This window comes from Dendrobium catenatum, unplaced genomic scaffold (assembly GCF_001605985.2).
Source record: "Dendrobium catenatum unplaced genomic scaffold, ASM160598v2 original_scaffold_108539, whole genome shotgun sequence".
In the NCBI taxonomy this organism is placed as follows: domain Eukaryota; kingdom Viridiplantae; phylum Streptophyta; class Magnoliopsida; order Asparagales; family Orchidaceae; genus Dendrobium; species Dendrobium catenatum.
In genome coordinates, this window is record NW_021426974.1 from 14210 (window position 1) to 32573 (window position 18364).

Consider the following 18364-nt stretch of genomic DNA (forward strand, 5'->3'; position numbering starts at 1 on the left):
AGTTGGTTTATAGACCCAAAGACCATAGTGTTATAGGAACAAATGCGGTTTTCAAAAATAAAATGAATGACTCTAGCATAGTAATTTGAAATAAGACTAGATTACAAGCTAGGTGGTATAATCTGGTTGAAGGAATTAACTTTGAAGAGACCTTTTCCATGTTGCTAGACTAGAAGCCATTAGAATACTATTAGCCTTAGTTGGCTTTAGAGGATTCAAGCTGTATCAAATTGAAGTTAAAAGTGCCTTCCTAAATGGTGTAATTAAATAAGAAGTATATGTTGACTAATCCCAAGGTTCTGAGAACTCTAAATTTCCTAATCATGTATTCAAACTAAAGAAGGCATTATATGGATTTAAGTAAGCACCTAAAGCTTGGAATGTGAGGCGTAACACATTCCTCCTAGAAAAAGTTTTTGTTAAGGGTACTATAGACTCCACCCTATTCCTAAAGAAAGAAGGAAAAGATCTACTCTTTATTCATATTTATGTTGATGATATATTATTTGGATCTACAAATAAAAACCTTTATGATAAGTTCTCAAAAATGATGAGTGAGGAGTTTGAGATAAGCATATTTAGAGAGCTTAGCTATTTCCTTAGATTTAGTGTGAATCAAAGGAATGATATAACTTTTTTAAAAAAAATTAGAGTATATTAAAGATATTTTAAAAAAATATTAGATGGATAATGCTAAAGCAATCAACCATGATCTTCACTATTTAATTATATAAAGATCAAAATGGAAAATAAGTTAACTAGAATAAGTAAAGAGTGATAATTAGATTATTCCTTTACTTGACTACCAGTGGACCTGACATCATGTTTATTGTATGTATTTGTACTAGATTTTAGACTGATCCAAAAAATCTCATATGAGTGTTGTTAAGAGAATTCTTAGATATCTTCTTGGAATCTAAAACTTAGGAATATGGTATCCTAGACATAATAATTCTTTATAAATTATAAAATATTCTGATTCAAACATTGTTGGATATAGAGTTAATAGAAAAATTACTTATGGAAACTATCAATTTATAAGATAATCTTTCATCTTCTGGTTTAGTAGGAAAATAAAAACTCTATAACACTATCTATAGCTGAAGCTGAATACATAGTTGTAGGAAGCTGTATTGCTCAAGTATTATGGATTAACCAATAAATTCTTGACCTTGGACTCCCTTCGATATTAATACAATCATATGTGATAACACTAGTGTCACATGTATTTCAAAAAATCCAATCCAACACTCCAAGACCTAACACATAGATATAAGACACCATTTCATTATATATTACATAACTAAGGGTGATATAAAGTTACATTATACATCTATAAAAATTAATTGACATATATCATTATAAAATTCCTAGCCTTTAAAATTTTTAGTACCTTGAGGACTATACAATGTGTTATAGATATTCTTGCTTGAATGAAGATAAATTGGAAATTAAAATTTTCCATATTTTTGTGTCTATATTGTCTTCTATTTTAAATGTGATCTCTACTTTGTTTTGGTGTTTTGTTTAGTTGTTCCTCCTTTTTATGATATCCAAAGGGGAGTAGCCTATTGTTGGTTGTTTTTATTTACTATTTTATTATGATTATCCCACTATTTTGCATTTATTTTCCTATTCATATTTTTTATGCTTTTTATTTCTTGCTTGTTATATTATGTGTTCTTATTTTCCTTATTTAAGTTTAAATAAAAAAACTCTCCTTATTTTAGAAAATTATACTAGTAAGGGGGATCTTAGGACATGGCAAAAATAAATTTAAGTTCTTTACCAATATTATTTGTAATCATAAAAAAGAGAGAGATTGATGCAAATCTAAACCCAAGTCTAATGATTTTGATGATATCAAATAATATTGGATTCTTTGCTATACTATCTCTTATTATTATTATTATTATTATTATTATTATTATTATTATTGCATACTTATTTTTGTTGTCCACTAACATTTCTGGTCCACCGTACACTATGTAAAATTGATCAACACAAGACTGGGTAGAATAGTGTTAAGCATCTTGAAGAATCTATATTTTTCTTTTTCTTAGTTCTATATTTCTTGAGTCAATTCATATATTTGGTGGATGCTAAACTTGGTGATCATGCATACACACACACTTAAGGGAGTGAGAAAGTGAGAAAATTATGTGTGTAATTTTTTGAACTAATCATACTATACAATCTATATTGTAGCATATGCCTAGCTATTCAAGAAATTATTAAAATGATTAATTATGATAATTAAAGACATTTGAACTGATCATATTGCAATTGAAATTAAGATCTCTATCACCAATCACAAACTTATTCAAAATTTTGAAATTCAAAATTTATACTAATTATATAGTATGATTAGTATCATATTAAGCAATGTAATTAAATCTTACCTTAACTAATCCTATAATTAGGGAATAATATTGACTAATTGGTCCAATAAGATCCTACAGGAAAATTTGAGCTAATCATACTATTTGACCTGATTATTGCATGGGACGATATTTATATTACCACCAATTATGCTGGATGATAATCTAAGTCGTTTAAACTAATCATACTGAACGATGCTTCATATCTTTCTTGATGATCAGCACAATCAGTTGAACTAATCGTATAATACCTTGCACTTCGTACATTACTAAAAAGGTTATTTGAACTAAGGCTTTTTTGTGAATCCTTGCTTTTAATCTATGATCATTATCGACAGAATTGAATTCTAAGGCTTTTTTGTGAAGCCTTGCATTTAATCTCTCTTAATAGAATTATTTTAATTTTTTGGCTTCTGATTGTTCTGGAGAGAGAGCTTGGACAAGAAATCTTGGAGAGCTTTGGGAAGAAGAAAGCGAGAGCTTGTGTGAGAGGGAGAAGTAGTGTGAGGGTTTTATAACGTTGCTTCAAAAAAGTAACTTGCCTTGTTTCCTCTTGGCACCTGTCTATGTTTCTTGGGTGGATCTGGGAAGAAGTTCTTCAGCTCAAAGACCATCGAGGTTATCTTCCTTCACCAGGAGGGTGAAAAAGTACATCCAAGTTCTCCATCATCACCAGGAGGGTGAGAAAGAAGGTCGATGTTCTCTTCCACCACTAGGAGGGTGAGAAAGGAGAACATGATTCTATGCCATCACTAGGAGGATGAGAATGGAGGTCAAGGTTCTCTACCACACTAGGTTTGTAAAAAAGATTGTAAAGGCATCTCCACCTAACTGTGGGGGATAAAGGGGAGATAGTAAAGGTCTAGTGCAATACTCGGAGAGGAAAACTCATGAGAGTGGACACAAGTTATTGTTTGACTAAACCACTATAAAATTCTTATGTGCTGATTTTGATTTCTTATTTTCCGCGCTTTACTTTTTATGCATTTTATTTCTATGATAATTTTTTGTTGAAAATTGGTTATTGATTCATCGTTTTGTTTATTTGGATATCTTCATCGTTATTATAACTTTTGATAAAAAATTTTGCTTCTCCATTAACTGATAGTTGTTGCTTGCTTATTAAAAGCTAAAAATATCTAAAACATATGTATTGTGTTTTAAAATAAGAAGTTAGTTTTTTAAATCTGATTAATTCACCCCCCTATTAGTGTGCCTAGGGATTGTTAAGTTATATCTGACATCCTGCATCAAAACTTCAAACCTAAGTGCTTAACATGTTTTTACTAAGTTCCAATGAGGGAACTCAAATTCCAAAGACCTCCATAGTGAAGGCTTGCTCAAAGTGAATCATTCTCAACTAGACAAAGCAACTTAATGAGAATAACTTCTAAAAGAAACACCAAGGGTTTGAACAATAACCTTAGATTGAGATAATTTAGGTGCTCCTCTAAAGCAACTAATCATCACCTCAAATAGTGAGTCATCATTAAGAATTCATCAACCAAGTTGTAGGGAATGACTATAACAAAAAGTCTTATGCTTGCTTCCTCATGCTAAGTAAACAAAGGAGTCCAATACCCATGTAACTCGGGAAGACTCGTCCTCTACTTCAAGCTAGGCAACCCATGGACTCTAAGAAAGTGATATCTAACACAGCAAAAGGGCTTGTCGATTGTAATCCTTCCTACTTAGCCCATTGAGTGACTATCCTCCATCAACTCACCCATGAATACCTAGCAAAAGGGAGCTCACCCTAAGAATGAGCAGTAGGACACAAAAGTTCCAATGATACCCAACACTTTTCAAAACAAGACGCATTTATTTTCAAGGTAGTCCATATTAGATCTTATTTAATATTATAGTGTTTATCTACTGTGTATAACCTTCCCTATTGTCCGTGGATCCTTTTAATAAAGCATGACGAGAACGTTTTGTGTTTTTTAGAACACTCCAAAGGCATTGTTAAGCTAGTAAAATGCTTATCCCATAAATCTTCTTCTTTCCTTGCTTACCACAGGTTATTGGTTTCTATCTCTTATGTTTGTCTACTATTAAGGTCAAGTATCACCCATGAGCAAATTCATATCAAATAGTTTTATGTCCTTGAAATCACCTTTTATGTTTTAAAATTACCTTAATTTCTTGCATTAAAATTAATTATTTTTATTTCATAAGTCTACATTAATCGTTGTCATTCTGGCTCTCCTAAATATTTATGACAGTACTGTTTTGCGTGTTGACAAGAAAAGAAGTTTGTTATTTGGTAGAAGCTGCAGTCATTAAAGAGTACCGGCTATTCTGCAACACGTAATTAGAGATATTTAACTAATTTAACTTGAATGCATGGGACCATTAACACTAGAACCAGCTGCTTGCACGTCTACGGCAAGCATGTCCATATCATGCTGAATTATTAACAAATATTAATTAAACGATTAACAAACCCTACTTTACAAGCTTGCTCTGCATGTGTGATATAATTATCATAACTGAACGATCCAGTAACGTGGAACTACATGATCCAGTCTTCATTTAGCTGTTGTCATTTTCATCTGTGGTCAACGATGGATAGATACTTAGAAGCCTGGCTAGGTGATAACGAGGCAAATAGGATAATACTGATAGCCAGGCCAGAATCATTTTAATTAGGCGACATTTGATAAAAATCTTGAGGATGTAGTTTTATATGATGCATGGAACAAAAACTAGAGAGATGCTAGTACGAGATAATTTTTTCAGCCCGCAATCAAAGTTTCGAACACCCTGAATGCGTGGAGCTACAATGGGGCTATGTGGGCTTCGGCCCTTATTGGCTTAATAGCCCTTTTTTTTAAACTTAATATATATGTAGGCAAGTTTATACATTTATAAAAACTAATAAAACTAATTAAATATCACAGCTTTTGTTAAAATTTTAATGTTAATAAAATTCATATTTTGATAAGATTAAATCAAATGGTTCATAATAAATTTAACTTTTTAAAAATATACCAATATATTCATTTAAATTAAAACTATTAATCATATAACTTTTTTTTTATTTAACAAGTCTAATTTATACTTATGTATTACTTTGCAGGTATCTAGCAGGAAGCGAGTGGATCATGATAGAAAACACGCCCTCCCAGAAGCTTGACTTGGGTAAGTCTCCTAGCTAGACTCATAAAAAAACTCATAGAAAGTGACCAACATAAGTCAGTTGTATAGGCCTTCTAAAGAGCTCAAATCATATGGCATAAATTGAGGGCTCCTCAGCATTGGCATCTAGGCATTCACTACGTGCTTGGACTACTTGTGAATCACTCGTTCTCTCTTAAGACGACCATTTTTACCAAACACAGTTATATGATGGCACTTACTACTCTAAGGAGACTCAGTTCAACCCACCATGATCATCCAATCTTGAGCTCTCCCTTTATGGCATCTCATGCACTCACCTCTATCTACTTAGGCGGTCCTAGAGCTCCCATACAAGTCACTGATCATGTCAACAAACTTGGCAACCTTCAGTCTTCTCTCATATCTACACTTGGTCATATACCCTCACCCTTGTCAATTTGGCACTACCGAACATTATTGGAAGCCACCCATCAATTTATTTTGACCTTGTCTTCCTTCTACCATTCATGTGGTTACACATCTGTCGAAGGTAATAATATGTAGTATTATACGAACTTTCTATGCATAATTTAACTTTCTATTTTTTACATGTTTTTAGCGGTTCATGTTGCCCACATAACTTTATAAGTAAGGGATGATGAGCAATAGTTGAAACCTTATATTGGATCTTTTTTTGATACAGCGCATACTCATCCAATTTCGAGACTCAAAATTTTTTTAGTTTTTTATACCTTCCTCTCTCTCTCTCTCTCTCTCTCTCTCTCTCACACACACACACACACACACACACACACACACACACACATAGATTTCAGAGTCACTTGCCCTCTCTCAATTTCGACCTTCTAGTAAGGACGGGCATTAGCCATGAACAAATTTGGGTCCAACATCATTTCTTGCACTATGAGCATGGATTGCTACCAATTATAGGAATATATATCTGAAATGAGAGTTTAGTCTTCTAAAGAGAAGTGCCCATGTTGCTTAAGCGAATATAGAGAATGCTAACTAAACCACTATCAAAAAGCTCCTAGATATGGAGTAAAAAATAATAAAAATGGATGAGGACAAGAAATTAAGTTGGTGTAGGCACTTAGGTTGTTCAAAAGCTTGCCCCTTAGAGTGATATTCCCTTTTTAAATTTATGAAAATGTTAGTGACTTAATATCCTAGGTCATTGAAGTTGTAAAAAAGCTCACAAGCTCAATGGAAGATGTGATAGGTGCTAAGAGTGATAGTAAAGACCTTTATAGTTAAGTTCCAAAGAGAAATACTGGAAGTGAAGGGCCTAATGCCTATAATTTCCTAGGTCACAATAACCCAAGGATTGAGAGAGATTCCATTCATATTTCTTATATCTTATTAAACCTAAAGACACTCATTGAATTGTTTGAGCTGGACAATAACCATCAAACATTGACGAGTATAACCGAGTTGTCAAGTTTTCTTTGGTCACTCATCCTCACAGATTCTCTACTAAAAGAGAGTAAAAGTGTTAGCGTAATAGAGTAATAACTCATCCTAGGGATAGAGGAATAGAAAAATTAATTTTCCTAGAGATGATCACCACTTTCCTTTCTATAGAAAAAGCCTCTCATCATCTGCAGACTTATCTATCATACACTCCATTGAAAGTGTACACGACTTATCACATTGTGGCCATCTAAAATAAATAACTATTCATGTACCCAACATCAATGAAGGAAAAAACACACGTTTGAGATACCTTAAAGTATTGCTTCTTCTACATAGACCATGGCCATGACATAGAGAAGTATTATTATTTATAAAGCCTTATAGAGGAGTGCATGAAGGCTAAACTGTTGAAGGAGTTTTTCTCGCTAATGATGATCGATACTAAGGAAGGGCTATAGTAGAAGGTATCATGAACGAGCCTACTCCAAGTCACAAATTTTATATTGTGTGTGTAGTACCTTCCATCTTATTCATGGAGTGAGTGGATTCCCAAGTAACTTTAAAGAGGATAAAATTCTTTGAAGCCAATTCAATATCTACCTTATGAGCTCCAACAATGATCATTACCTTATCATTTTCTATAAATTCTTTGTCGGACCACCATCTGAGGCCCTCACCTAGCCTTTGCCGGACCACCACTTGAGGCCCTCACCTCCGCCGGACCAATGCATGATGGCGTTGCTTCATTGGACCACCACCTAAGGCCCTCACCTTCACCAGACCACCACTTGAGGCCCTCACCTCCACCAGACCACCGCCTGACGCCGTTGCTCCGCCGGACCACCACTTGAGGCCCTCACCTCTGCCAAACCACCGCCTAAAGCTGTTTCTATGCTAGACCACCACTTGAGGCCCTCACCTCCACTGGACCACCTCCTAACGTCGTTGCTCTATCAGGCCACCACTTGAGGCCCTCACCTTTGCAGAACCACTGCCTGGCGTCGTTGCTCCGCCGAACCACCACTTGAGGCCCGGACTTCTGCCGGATCACCTCTTGAGGCCTAGACTTCTACTGAACCATCACGTGAGGTCCAGACTTTTGTCAAGCCACCACATGATCCCTAAAGTTCTCCTGGAATATCAACCTACTACTATGGTCCTTCCGACCTCCATCAATAAATAAACAGTGATATTTTTATTCCTGATCTCCTATCGACTATGATCCTTCCAACCTCCATCGTCTATTATGGTCTTTCTGACCTCCATCAACAGACAATGGTCTTTCTGACCCTGGTCTCCTACCAACTACGGTCTTTCGGACCTCTATCTCCTGTTGACTACGGTCGTTCTGACCTCCGTCGCCTACTATGGTCCTTCTGACCTCCATCAATAGACAATGGTCTTTCTGACCCCGGTCTTCTGCCAACTACAGTCTTTCGGACCACTGTCTCCTGCCGACTACGGTCCTGAATACCTCCGTCGCCTACTATTGTCCTTCCGACCTCCATCAATAAATAGACAATGGTCTTTCTGACCTCAGCCTCTTGCCAACTATGATCCTTCCGACTTCCGTCGCCTATTATGGTCTTTCCGACCTCCATCAATAGACAATGGTCTTTTTGACCCCGGTATCCTGCCAACTACAGTCTTTCGGACCTCTGTCTCCTGCCGACTACGGTCCTTCCAACCTCAGTAGCCTATTATGGTCCTTCCGACCTCCATCAACAGATAATGATCTTTTTGACCCCAGTCTACTGTCAACTACGGTCTTTCGGACCTCTGTCTCCTGCCGATTATGGTCCTTCCGACGTCCGTCGCCTACTATGGTCCTTCCGACCTCCATCAACAGAAAATGGTCTTTCTGACCTCGGTCTCCTGCCAACTACGTTCTTTCGGACTTCTGTCTTCTGCCGACTACGGTCTTTCATACCTTCGTCGCCTACTATGGCCCTTCCGACCTCCATCACCAGACAACGGTCTTTTCAGCCTCCATCCTATCGACTATGGTCATGCCAACCAAACAAACATGTCTATTATTGTAACTTCCCCCATGTAATGTGCTCTATATGATGTACATTTGTAACATCAAGCTAAGGCTTTCTCCCTAAAAAGTGCCTCATTTTTAATCGACTCCAAATACTAGTGGATTCATTCAAACTAGACAAGACCTCGTGTTTTTTCCCCATTTTCAGGGGTTTTCCATGTTAAAAACTCTAGTGTCTCTTATGAATGTTACACTCTATCACTTATCTGATTGTATGTTGTATCTTCGAACAATGCTAAGATGTTAAACTATATATTTCTCTACCGCCGCGAATACTCCAGGATGCAACTATAATTTGAAGGATAAACCAATAAATTTAAAATTGCAGAAAATGATCTCTTAAAACTTAACAAGAAATACCAAGATCTTTATTAATAAAGTTAATTACATTCATGCCAAGTTGAACTTATGACTCAGTTCTCTTATAAATAATAAAAAATAGTGGTAAGATGATCAGCTTCTTTTAATACGCGTGCAATTCTTTGTCAAAAACTCAAAATAAGTATAAAAACAAATTTTAGAAGTTGAAGTGCAAGGGGCGTTTAAAATTAAGCCGCGAAAAGGCAATCTTATGATACAAGAAATCAATCATGTAGAAAGGTCAGCTCAAATTCCATTTATAAAAAAATTTAAAGAAAAAAAAAGAATTTTGTACAGGTTAGGTTAAATCTACGCTTTAATATTTTCCATCCCCAGCCTGGTCAAAGGAAGTGAATAATCCACTAGCGAAGCATTGCCGCTTCCGGTAAGCCCACCTCATCGACCAGTTCGAGTCCCAGCGCCCGAGCCTTGTTCACGTAAAGCTTCTTTACATTTCCTCTCTGCTGACTAATTAGTCTCACCAAACTGCGCTTCGCATTCGGCCGAAACTGGCATCCGTCGCCCCCTCCAAGTCCGTCAACAAGATGTAGATACGCCTCAAGGTCATGGCAGCACGCCGGATTAGCGTCCGGCTTAAGAAACGGCGAAACCTTACTATCCACCTTCAGCTCCGTCCCGACGTGCTCGTAACCACCACAAAACCAGGTCGGCACCCTCGTCACCAAATCATGCGCGTTCACCACGCGCAGTACTTTAGCCCCCCTCTCATCCACTCGCTCCGAAAAAGCACGGTTTCCGACCATCGGGCCGCCGAAAGAGTAGACAGCTATCGGGGGCATTGATGCCTCCATCGCAGAACCGTTGAGCTCGTCGGCGATTAGAATAGCAAGCGCTGCTCCCAAGCTGTGCCCTGTTACTGTTATACTTAGTTCTTCATTTTTGTAAATTTCTACTAGCCTGCGGATTTCTTCTGTTACAGCCGAGGACAAGCTTGGCTTGCTAGCGCCAGGGGTTGTGTATAAGCTATGGAAACCGCACTCAACTTTCGCCTGGCTAGCGTTGAGATGTGGGACGAGATTGACGCGAAGATTCTCGGCCCACTCTAGGGCGGTTGCGGTGCCGCGGAGCACTATAACAATGTCGCGACGGCCCATGCGGCGGATCTCGCGTTCGTTGTTGCAGACAGCGACAAAGCCGATCCAGCTGGAGCTCAGGGAGCTCGGTGAGGTCCAGGAAGGGATTCGGATGGAGGAGGTGGCGAAGAGATGGCGAGTGAGGCGGTAGGAGCGATCGGGGAGCTGGGGGGCGGTGGAGTGGAAAAAAGCGTGGTAGGCGGAATGGATAAAGTCACCGTAGCGGAGGAGTTCGCGGCGGAGGTCCCTGTCTAGCGGGTCAACGAGGCCCGACCAGTCCGAGCAACCGTGGAGATCTCGCCAGCGTGGGGCGATGTTTGTGCGGGGAGAGGAGTGCCGGGAAGTGTCGGAGAGGAGTTGACTGAGATGGGAAAGACTGCGGGGGGAAACATTTTCCTCTGTGTTTGATTGAGATATGTGGAGAGGAGGGATGCGGAGGGTGGTGGGGAGGAGGCGGATGCGTGGGGCTGGTTGCGGCGGTTGCGATTCGGGGTGAGGGCGGAGAAGTCGCTCGAGGTTGGATAGATGGGTTTGATTGGCTGGTGCCGATGACAGGGATTGGATCATTGGATAATATGCATGAGAGAAAAGGGGAAAGGGGACGGATTGGCGCGCGAGAATCACCAATGTTGCTGCCCGATTTGCAATAAGGTTAGGTGACGTAAGACATGTTGGTGAGAAGGGAACTCATATATCCTAAATGATTGGTGAATCTGAAAGGGCGCTTGTATGTCTTATGTTTAAAAAAAAAAAAAAAAAGGTGTACTACGTCGTAGGTCAAATAGCTTGATTCTCAAGAATTCAGGTAGAAAGACGATATGGCCCCATTTTAAAACATATTATTTAGTTCACTAGGTTGCGTCGGTCGAACACCTCGTAGGAAGTACGGGCCAATAACTGCAATCATGATTAAATGGCATTTTGACTTGTTAAATTCGGTAAAAATCCGATTTATTTTTAGTCGCGGTGAAGATACACTCGTTTGTTGAAGATATACTCATCCCTTCTAAACTTTGCATTCTATTTTTTAAGTTTCTTGGCTTAAGACTCACATGCCTTGTATTATCAAAGAGAAACAAGCTGGATTTATCACTAGAAGGATTTCCACTGACAATATTATCTTTGCTAAATAGCTTCTCAAATATTTCATGAAGTATATAAGTGATAATTTCATATGTGCTAAATTTGACAGTAAAAATAAGTTTTTTGATATTGTTTCAAGAAAAATCTTGTCTGCCATAATAGCAAAGGAAGGCTTTTCTTATGCCTGTTTTTCAATGGATTTGAGATTGCATTGTGGAAGTTAGATTCTCTGCCTGTATGGATGGTTCTCCTGAGAACTATTTTTCTTCATTTACTAGTTTGAGACAAGGTTGTCCGTTAAACCCTTGTCTATTATGTATTGTTATGGACGCATTCTCTTGCCTTATTGATTCTAATGTTAATGTTTTTGATGCTTTAGAGTTTGATGGGTTTAAGATTTCTTATCTGTTATATGCTGAGGATCTTCTTGTCTTTGGGAAAACAAATGTTATGAATTGCAACAAATTGAATCAGATTTTACATACTTTGCCAATTATTCTGGGCTTCATATTAACTTTAAAAAAAAACTCTCTCATATTATATCACAACAACTCCATAGAAGAATCAGCTATTTGTTTAGCCCATAATATCCCGGCCACCAGCTCTCATCACTTCTACCTTGGGATTCCTATCTCTCCTAAAATGAATAGAATTGCTGACTTCTCTTTCCTTTTGAAGATTATCACTAACAAGCTTTCTGGTTGGAAAGCTAAAATTCTCCCTTTTGCAGATAGGTTACAATTTCTAAAGTTTATTATTTGGAGCACTATTATTTATTGGATTTGTATAATACCTAAGACTATTCTTAAGCATTTAGGGAAATTATTCTCTATGTTCATTTTCTTTGGTAATTGTTATGTTTCCAGGTAACTTCACCTAGTCGCTTGAGTTAATGTCTTTGAAAATCCAAAGCTCAAGGAGATCTTAGTATTCTAGGAGGCTAGTAATTTTCTCCTAAGACCCTCTTTATGTTAGTTTTTTGAATGGATTGATGATAAGGTATACTATGTGGCTGGTGTTAAGAACCTATACTTGGTCGTCACATGTTGTGTTGTCTATTTCTTTTCGAGGGAGAGGAATGATAGAAGATATGAGAATTTTGTGACTAGCTCTACCTTGGTTCGTCACAGGGTTATGAAAGCTATTTTTTGAATGTTTTGAAGTGAAAAAATGGGCAAGATCATTGGGAATTTTTGTAGTTTTGGTAATATTCTATTGGGATTTATAATGGTTTCTATGACTCTTAAAGCTTCTGTTGCTGCCACTTTTTGGTTGCTTTTATGTTGAAAATTTTTATATAGTTGGGTCTTTACTTTGCCTTAGATGATGATGAACCCTTTATCACCAGACTCATCACCTTGGATGGTCTTTGGGAAACCAAGAGATATTGTGGGCATCCTTTATTTCGATCTGAATTCTATTTTTGAATTTTTTAGTCCATGCATTTTCATCTAGTTTTCATTTCTCTCTTATTTTGCTGCTCTTCAGCAACACCTCAGCAACTTTATATGGCTTTGGATTTTTATTTTTCTTACTGTCTGGGAGATCGATGTCCATTTTGAGCTAGATCCTCTTCTTTTTTACTCTTTTTTTAGATAGATCATGGAGCTCGACCCAATTTGAATAAATCCATAATTATTTACAGTCGATTACAAATAAGGCTTTTCCTTGGGGTGATGTCCTTGTCTTGATGTTGTAAATATACATCATACAGAGTGCATTACTTTGTTGGCATTGAAAGAATCAATATTGGCATGTTTGTTTGCTCGTTAGGCCATAGTTGGCGGGTGACGAAGGTCAAAAATATCATGTTTGGGTGAAAGTGGTTGGAAAGATCATAGTTAGTGGACGATGGAGGTAAAAAAGATCATATTTGATTGATGGTAGTCAAAAGTACCATAGTTGGTGGGCGATGGAGGTAAGACAGATCATTGCCAAAAAATGGAGCTTGGAAAGACTGTTATATGGAAAGAGAGGTCGAAGGATCATAGTCGGCTAGATGAAGGAGATAAAAAAAGGCCATTGTCTAGAGGTGAATGTCATAAAGACTGTAATCGACGGGTGACAGTAATAAAAAAGATCGTTGTCAGGAGATAGAGGTCATAAAGACTATTGTGTAGTGATAGAGATCTAAAGGACTATAGTCGATGGGTCGCAGTGGTAAAAAATATCGTTGCCTATTGATGAAGGTTGGAAGGATTGTAGTTAGCTAGCGATGAAGGACAGAAAGATCGTAGTCTGGGGATGGAGGTCAGACTACAACCAGTGGACGACAGTGGAAAAAAAGATCATAATCTAGAGATAGTTATCTGGGGGAGGAGAGTCTGTCAATAATCGATGGCCAGGTGAATGTCCAATAATAATTGGTGGCCGGGTGGAAGTTGAACAATGGTCGGTGGCCGGGCGATAGTCCCATGACAATCGATGGCCCAGATTAAGTTTGACGATAGTCCGACAACAATTGATGGTCAAGGAGGAGCTTGGTGGCTAGAGAGATCTCAATTTTTTTCTTTCTCTCATATCTTCTTTATCTTCCTTGCTCCTCGACTTGTATCCCTTTTCCATGAGAAATGAGGGGTCTATTTATTATTTTTTGAGGGTGGCTAGACTAGTAAATAGTAGGGAGATCAAGGGAATGTTGGGAGTGTTTTGAATGGGAGACCAGTATTGATCCCCCTGATCATGAACCATTTACTAGGCATTTGAATGTATTAATGGCTCGTTGGATTCGTCAAGTCGAGCACCTTGATTCAATTATAAGTATCTCACATTTGGAAATTGTTTGATCATCTATTTTATAGTTTGAACCGTTCAAATGCACTTTGGGTCTTTGATTTGAACTCATTTGGGCTCGAATTGAGTCGAATTTGGTGTCGATCGGTTTGTCTTTTCGAGACATTAATTCAAATTTGGATTTAATTTCAGAAGTTTACAACTCAATTTTACCTCAAGACTTATGCCCAATCATGATTAATGTTTGAGGATATATCAATACTATTGGATTGAGAAGAGCACTGAAATATATATATCAATAAAACAAATTAAGAATTAAAAGTAAAGGGAAGGGGATGCAGAGAGAATGCGTTAATGTTAATTTCTTTAAATGCACATTCAACATACTTCATCTTTATAACACTATTAAAATTATTAGAAAGAAAAATTTAATGATTTTCTTAGAATATTTATGTAAATGGAAAGTTCACCCACTTCTAAAGAGAAAAGTTGTCAATTAGAAATCTCCTTGATAAAAAGAAATGTATTCAAACGAATAGATTCAATAAAAATACAATTGATTGATCCGTTCAAAGAAAGCACACAACATATGTTGGAGTTTCACTGCATAATAACAAAGGCATTAAAATTCAATGCTAAAGCATCAACTCGCTTGCTCATTACAACCATCAAATTAATAAAGATATGGTGTTTCACACCCTAACTTCTAAATTGCAAGGTTTGTCTCTTTTATTTTTTACATTTACAATCATCTAACATTTCAACTATTTAACCAGAACTTACAAATTGCATAAAAATAGAAGAAAAAGAAAAGTTGTATTTCATTTATATTTATCCAATATGTACAACTTGTATAAGCCCAAAAATATACATATATGAGTCATGGAATAAAATAAACTAGGTTATCTCGATGAACATATGACTACAAAATAAAAATGCTACTAGAGGCCCCAATACAACTCATCCTTAATCTTCCTTACCTATCTTTGAAAATATATAAAAACTACATAATGAGGATTATAACCCAATAAGTTACCAATATCTACAACCAAAACAAATGCATATTACAAACTAAATCATATCAATATAAAATTGAATAACATGGTGGCCTTTCAGTTTCATATAAATCTGTTAGATACAAATTTAACATTTAAAATTAGTGATCATAAGTAGTCGGTATTATATATCATATCTCATCAATCAATATTCATCAGCCTTATTCCTTTTATCTGTCATGTACTATCATATACTATTAGTACATGTATCCATATCATATGCTACTTATACACACATATCAATGTTATACGGTTTATTTATGAATGCTATTAATATATGCATGTATCCATGTATGATTTAGAAAGGTTGGGCATCAAGTTTTAATGTGATATTATTATTTTTTTCAATTATTATCTATCTCATCTTTCATTTATTTCTATTTAAAATTTTTTTTCACAAGTGACTTTCAACAATCATTTAAGAGTTATCACCTATAGTTTTAGGATAAAGACATGTTCATTTATAATTTACAAGAGTATAATTCCCCAAAAAAAAAAAATTTACAAGAGTAATGATTAGAAATAACAACATATCATATTTTTGCTTTACTTCATAGAACATTTCCTATAATTTTAGGAAGAGACAAGTTCATCATGTCTACATGACGCTCTTTTAAGTAATCCATCTAAGTTGGATCTTAGGAGTGCTCAATCGTGACCTAATGATATATACCTCAAATCATTCCGATATCAATATTAATAGGGGATGAAGATGCTTGCATTTGACAAAAATATTTTTTATTTTATATATATTAAAAGTGTTCGCTATTATTTTCTTTAAGTAATTTATTCATGTTTGAGGGTTTATTATGTCAAAAAAATTATAAGATGGAGAAGGGCTTTTTAATTAACTTTAAACTTTTAAGAGAAGAAAAACTGAGCTGTGACTTTTGGTATTCTTCCAACTCAAGCTTTTGACGTAGACAATTCTGACTTCCGTTTTATTAGGTGAAATAATCAATGACGTACGTTCAGTGGTGTTAGGTTGTTAATTAGCTATGAGGTTTCTACCGGCGGACAACTGTTCAATTTTTCTTTTCATTTATTTCTTCTTCGTCAAACATCATTCGAGAAACGCCCTTAAAGGTGCTCCATGGTTTCTGCTTTTCATATTCATTCATTGTTTTTAATTTGACAGCTATTTTTATAATTGTTAGGGCGACACTTTCGGTCCGACGAATTAGACTAAACTGGCCGAGTTGTTAGATCCGGTAGGATTATGATTATTACCAAAGAAGGAAACTGTATTTGTAGGGTACAGCACCGCTAGATTAATGTAATTCTAAGGCGACACCTCGTCTGAGACACATGTCATGGATTTTGAAATGACACGTGCTGTGCTAGAAGAAAATAATGCTCTAGACATTCCTATTCAAATTTTGTTGGAATACATTAAAGGACAATTTGTTTTTTTTTTTTTAAAAGCAAGTAGCTTGCATTTTAAAAAAAAAAAGTCCTACAGCTATTACAAACTAGAATCCGATTCCTCCTTTAACTAATGTAAAAAAGAAGGATGAATCTTATTAGAAGAAAAATCATCCCAAAAAAAGTCACCCAAAAGAGCATAATTGGCACAAAAATTTGCCAACTCCACTATAGGAAATTCAGTCATTACAGGCGGCTTCGACCGGCGGTTGTCTAGCTGCCGGTACTAACTGGCCGTTATGGAAGCTTATGCCGTCGGTAATAGCGGCGGTCACAAAATCGCCGGCTTTAAAAGTTACTCGCGCTGTACCGGCGACAAAAACCGCTAGTGCTAAGTGATTTACGTACCGGTGGTTTGAGCCCCGAGCCTCGCATTTCATTTCATCTCCTTACCTCTCTCTCTCTGTTCGGCTGCGCTCGTCCCTCTCCTTCGCACGCCTTCTCGCGCAACCGACCTATCTCCAGTTGCGAACGAGGTGTCTCTGGCCGCCGACGATCAGACCGGCCACCCACGAACTCCCCACTACAAGGCCGCCCATCCACGACGCTTTCACCTATCTGCGACGTTGCTGCCTCCGGGTGATCTTTTTTAATTTTTTTTTTTTGTATTTTGTCATGGATGTTCTCACTAGACATTTGCGAGAGAATGCACCTTGTTGTATGCTTTTTGTTGATGTGTATGCTTTTTGTTCTCACTAGACTAGAGAATTGAAGGAGTTGAAGGTAAACTAGGTCAACTATAGAGTCTAAATGTTTTCTCTTGAGTAGATCTAAAACTCAATATATGGGGTGTAATTTTAGTAGCAATATACCTAGTAAGCGGCTTGTGACTTAATTTGGGCTTTATCTGTAGAGATAGAATATGAAATGAGCATATACATGAAAATGTTGGAGTACCTCCAGTGGATGATGAGATTAGAGAGTGTTGCCTTAGATGTACCTTGGTGTATGCTTTTTTTGATGATATTCTACATGTTGATAAGACTAAAGATGGAGTTGAAGGTATACTCTAATTATGGAGATCTATTTTAGAGTATAAAGGTTTTCGCTTTAGTAGATTTAAAACTGAATATATAGTGTAATTTTAGTAGCAATAGACCTAGTGATGGGATTGTGACTTCGGGCAGTCAAGTAATTAGTAAAAGTACACGTTTTAAATATCTTGGATTTTTTGTTTAGAGTGATGGTGAAATAGAAGGGGATATTATCAGCACAATTCAAGTTGGATGGTTGAAATGGAGGAATGAATCGGGCTTGTTGTGTGATAGAAAAGACTCCCTTAAACATTAGGGAAAATTCTATAAGATGGTGGTGAGATTATGCAATGCTTTATGCTATCGAATCTTGGTCAATAAAAGAGAAGCATTATACAAAGTTAAGTGTTGCAGAGATGAGGGTGCTTAGGTGGATTAGTGGCTTTACCCCTAGAGATAGAATATGGAATGAGCATATACATGGAAATGTTGGAGTACCTCCAGTGGATGATGAGATTAGAGAGTGTCGCCTTAGATGTACTTTGTTGTATGCTTTTTGTTGATGATATTCTACATGTTGATAAGACTAGTGAGGGAGTTGAAGGTAAACTCAAATTATGGAGGTCAATTTTAGAGTCTAAAGGTTTTCGCTTTAGTAGATCTAAAACTGAATATA

General features: G+C 36.8%; 1 protein-coding gene across 1 annotated transcript; it reads right to left on the reverse strand.

Moving 5' to 3' along the window:
* Nucleotides 1-9686: 9686 nt before the first annotated feature.
* LOC110115442 (phospholipase A1-Ibeta2, chloroplastic-like) lies at nt 9687-10985 on the reverse strand. The gene has a single exon (XM_020848669.1). It carries the CDS (start codon nt 10983-10985, stop codon nt 9687-9689), a length of 1299 nt encoding a protein of 432 aa, XP_020704328.1.
* Between the last annotated feature and the right edge of the window lie 7379 nt (nt 10986-18364).

What these genes read in the sequence shown, in the direction of transcription:
- LOC110115442 (XM_020848669.1), bottom strand. Translation starts at nt 10,985, where the DNA reads ATGATCCAATCCCTGTCATCGGCACCAGCCAATCAAACCCATCTATCC.